At 32.6% G+C, this 3,919-nt stretch overlaps 1 protein-coding gene across 1 annotated transcript; it reads left to right on the forward strand.

The window, feature by feature from the left end:
- Positions 1-1,142: 1,142 nt before the first annotated feature.
- LOC117116619 lies at positions 1,143-3,737 on the forward strand. The gene is made up of 5 exons (XM_033260696.1): positions 1,143-1,479; positions 1,810-1,912; positions 2,631-2,796; positions 3,245-3,345; positions 3,430-3,737. Exons 3-5 carry the CDS (start codon positions 2,735-2,737, stop codon positions 3,735-3,737), a joined length of 471 nt encoding a protein of 156 aa, XP_033116587.1. The 5' UTR covers positions 1,143-1,479; positions 1,810-1,912; positions 2,631-2,734.
- The last annotated feature ends 182 nt before the right edge of the window (positions 3,738-3,919 follow it).

The raw sequence follows: 3,919 nt of genomic DNA on the forward strand, positions 1-3,919 counted from the left end.
GTTTCCGGATACCGCTAACGGTTAGCGCTAACCGATCGGGCGTTCTCACGCAGGTGCTAACGGTTAGCGCTAACGGTTAGCTCCCGATCCGGATACTAGGGCTCTCGTGAGAACCAGGCTAGTGTTAAAACATACGCGAACACGTGCGTTTTTGGGAAAACACGTGTGTTTGTGAGACGCGCGCGTATCCCTAGCGCTGTTCTGATTAGTCAGTTGAAGTTTGATTGACACTCCGGAAAGGTCTATACCCATTCGGAGTCCAACTGAGCTAGGCTAGGCCCAGACACATTATTTGAAATTTTTACGTGTTATTTAGGTCACAGACCTTGGCACTTGATTAAGGCCTGTCTGACGGTGACACTTGTCTAAGAAGGCTGCTGTGAAATGCAAGGCCTGGCTGGTGGAGTCGAGCTGCCTATGTCTTATCTTATGAATGATGTAATTACTATTATTATAGGCATAGTATTAGTTAGTAGTAGCCTCCTATTAAGTCTATAGGCCTAGGCCTAAATGTTTGTTTAGCATTAAAATACAGGAGGTCAACGCTAGCCTATCCTAGGCTAGGCCTACCGTCTACTAGGCCAGGGTATATTAATCCATTTAATTTGCTAATTTTTCTATTTTATGTTGTCTTTTTCGTATTGTTCTCTATGTTGTGTCCATGGAATTAGTGAAGAACAGCATTAATATTTGGTATTTAAATTTTACTGTTCAATTTTTAATTTTTCATGGTTAAAAAATATATATTATTATTTAATATTATTATTATTATTATTATTATTATTATTATTATTATTATTACTGATCCAAACTGAACATTCTAGTGAATGAACATTCGAGTGTTGCAGCATATTATTATTAATTATAAGAACCCCTACTCCTCACTGAGTGGCCCGGCCTGGATATGACTATGAGTAATAAATTTAATTACTTGCCCATCCAAACTTTTTTTCTACACACCCTACCCCACCCTGGCACTGCCACTGCTCTCTGATGATTTCTGCTAGATTCAATTTAATTCAAATTACATTTGTTTGTATTCCTACCCACTCATTCTGCAGTTTAATTTTATTATTATTTTATATTATTAATGTAATTACTGAATAAAAGAATAATAAATACTTCTCCCGAGGTTACATCCTTAAAAGTGATGAACCGGGCGAGAGAGAATCAAGCAGAAAAAAATTTCTTTTGTTTGTATTCCTACCAACTCATTCAGTTTAATTGTATTATTGTGCACTAGTATTTTATATTATTAATGTTTAAAATTTAAGAATAAGAGTGGATTTCCTTTGAATGTTGATTAATATGATCATATGAGCTGTCATTTATTGATTCACTCTCTTTGTTTCCAATGTGTTACAGTATAAAGAGACTCCACTTCACAACCTGTTAGAAGCCAAACATAAATTCAGAGATCACCTTAATATTGCAAGACTTCTTTTGGATGCCGGGGCTGATGTAAATATAAAGAATGAGGTAAAATACTGTATACAAGATATATAGGGGAGTAAATAATGTCATTCAAATTTGTATGAATATGTATGGTCACATAATTGCTGCTATTAAAGAAGAAATACAATATGTTTGTGTAAATTGTATTTTGGAGATATCCCTACAGTATAAACATAGTAATATTAATAAAATACTAATAATTTATATTAATACATAAATTTTGAGTGTTTTATAATATTTCTTTTATGATACTACTTGTGATTAATTTTGTGTGATACTTTCTATGAAGTATTTTTTAAAGTAGAATGATCGATATTGATTTGTTTTAAGTTTTATGTGTTATTATTTTTAAAGGACAATGAGACGCCACATGACCTCTATATACAGAATGAATGTGAGGAGTATGATTCTACAAATAGAGAAAAACACAAGGAAGAAGTCTTGCAACTTCTGCAAAGTGAGCAGTTAATACAATTTAATTATTCATGTTATTGTTTATTACCTGTAGGTCAATGTTATTTTATTTCCTGATTATATTAATTGGATAATAATTTATTATTATCTGCTGTAAATAATGTCTTGCAGTCAAGCTCATTGTACATCACTGATGTTTACTCCTTGTGGGTCATTTAATTTATTTGTCACAAAAAAGAAACAGCAAGGAACAGCACAAACAAAGATGAGACGGGACACACCAAAAGTGAACTTTTAAAGTTGGGTACCTTCACAGAAAACAAATACTTACAATAAATTAAATATTTAACATTCAAAGTTAAAATATTCATCAAGCCCATGTACCTACTTCGGTATTTCATATCACCCAAATAATTTTGATCTAGAATATCAAGATTCAACTTCTAAATGTTATTATTATTATTTGTTTAATTATTTGTTTAATACAATATTGTTGATGATGATTATGACAATAACGGTGAAATGATAATATTTTTAAGACAATAAGCAAACCATCTTATTTTTTATAAATGATTATTTCCCTATATCCATTTCCATTATAATAATATTTGAAATTTTATAATAATTAGTCATTTACCATAGGACCGTGTTTTCTTAATTATTTTAACTTCTTAAAAGATTTTTGTTCAGACATCATCTTTTTATTTTTATTTCTCTATGCTTTTATGAATAAACAATAATATATGGCTTTTGTACATTAGGCTTTGAAGTTCCAGAGGCAATATTAGCCAGAGGCAGTGAGGCTCTGAAGGTTTTTAATGAGGAGTTACAAGAAGGAAGGATCACAGTCAACCATGCACGATTAATGGTGACAGGCAAAGAGGGGGTTGGCAAGACTTGTTTGGTAAACACTCTGCTTGAAAGAACGTAAGTTTCCAAAGTGCTGTATCTGTCAATGGATTTCCAATATAAATGTTGCTGTATTGCTGTACTTTTTTATACAAGTATTGTATTTTATTTGCTTTCTATATATTAAAAAAAAAATACAGTATGATGCCATGTAAATATTATTGTTTCAAACATGCATGTACTTAATTGTCATTACCCATACATCCAACAGCATGTTTTGTTGTATACTGTACTATAGACTGTATGTCGTAATTTATATATCGAACACCTCCTTTATATTTATATGTTTGACTTCTTAAAATTGGTCATGCGAAGTAATATTCAAATGTAGTTTCCTTTCTGACAATAAAGTTATCTTGTATCTACTCCTCCATGTAACCACAACTCAATCATGGCACTTAAATACTGTAATATGTACATATACAATTCAACAATTCAAGCAGTAATTAGGTTGTTCTTTTCACAGATTTAATGAAGAAGAACCATCGACTGATGGAATAGTGTTGACGACTGCTTTTCAAACTACTGATATAAGTAGTGTGTGGAAAGAGGCAGAGGACATGGACGGTATGACAAGAAACAATTTAACTTTAAAATCCTATTCTCATTTGTTTTGACTCAAGCTTTGATGAATTTCTTTATCATTCATAGAATGTGAACGGATCAAGGGTATACTTGATAATGCATTAGAAAGTAAAGTGGCCGAGAAATTGAAACAAATGAGAAGCCAAGCAGAGGCAGCTGAACCAGTACAAGCATCAGCAGGAAAGTCAACACCTGTACCTCCACTGGTACACGCCCCTAAAAAGGAAAGTCGCAGCAAACCAGGTACATCCTCTACACCTATATTGCCATCTGTGCCTGTTCCAGTTAAGGTAGGACATGACATAGTAATAGTATGTGTGTTCATAGTGTCTTCAACGGATTATGAGATAAATTATTACAACTGTGGGATTTAATAACACGTTTTTAGTAGATTTGCATTATTTCAGCCTTCATCATTGAGACTCAATGTTTCTCACAGCATGCATTGTTGTTCTTCTGTATATCTGTCTCTTATACACATCTAGATGTGTATAAGAGACAGTTTATCTCCTGCTTATATTAATTGGATAATAATTTATTATTATCCGCTGTAAAC

Source organism: Anneissia japonica, unplaced genomic scaffold (genome assembly GCF_011630105.1).
Source record: "Anneissia japonica isolate Jap-2015-1 unplaced genomic scaffold, ASM1163010v1 scaffold4476_len93949_cov137, whole genome shotgun sequence".
Taxonomy (NCBI): Eukaryota; Metazoa; Echinodermata; class Crinoidea; order Comatulida; family Comatulidae; genus Anneissia; species Anneissia japonica.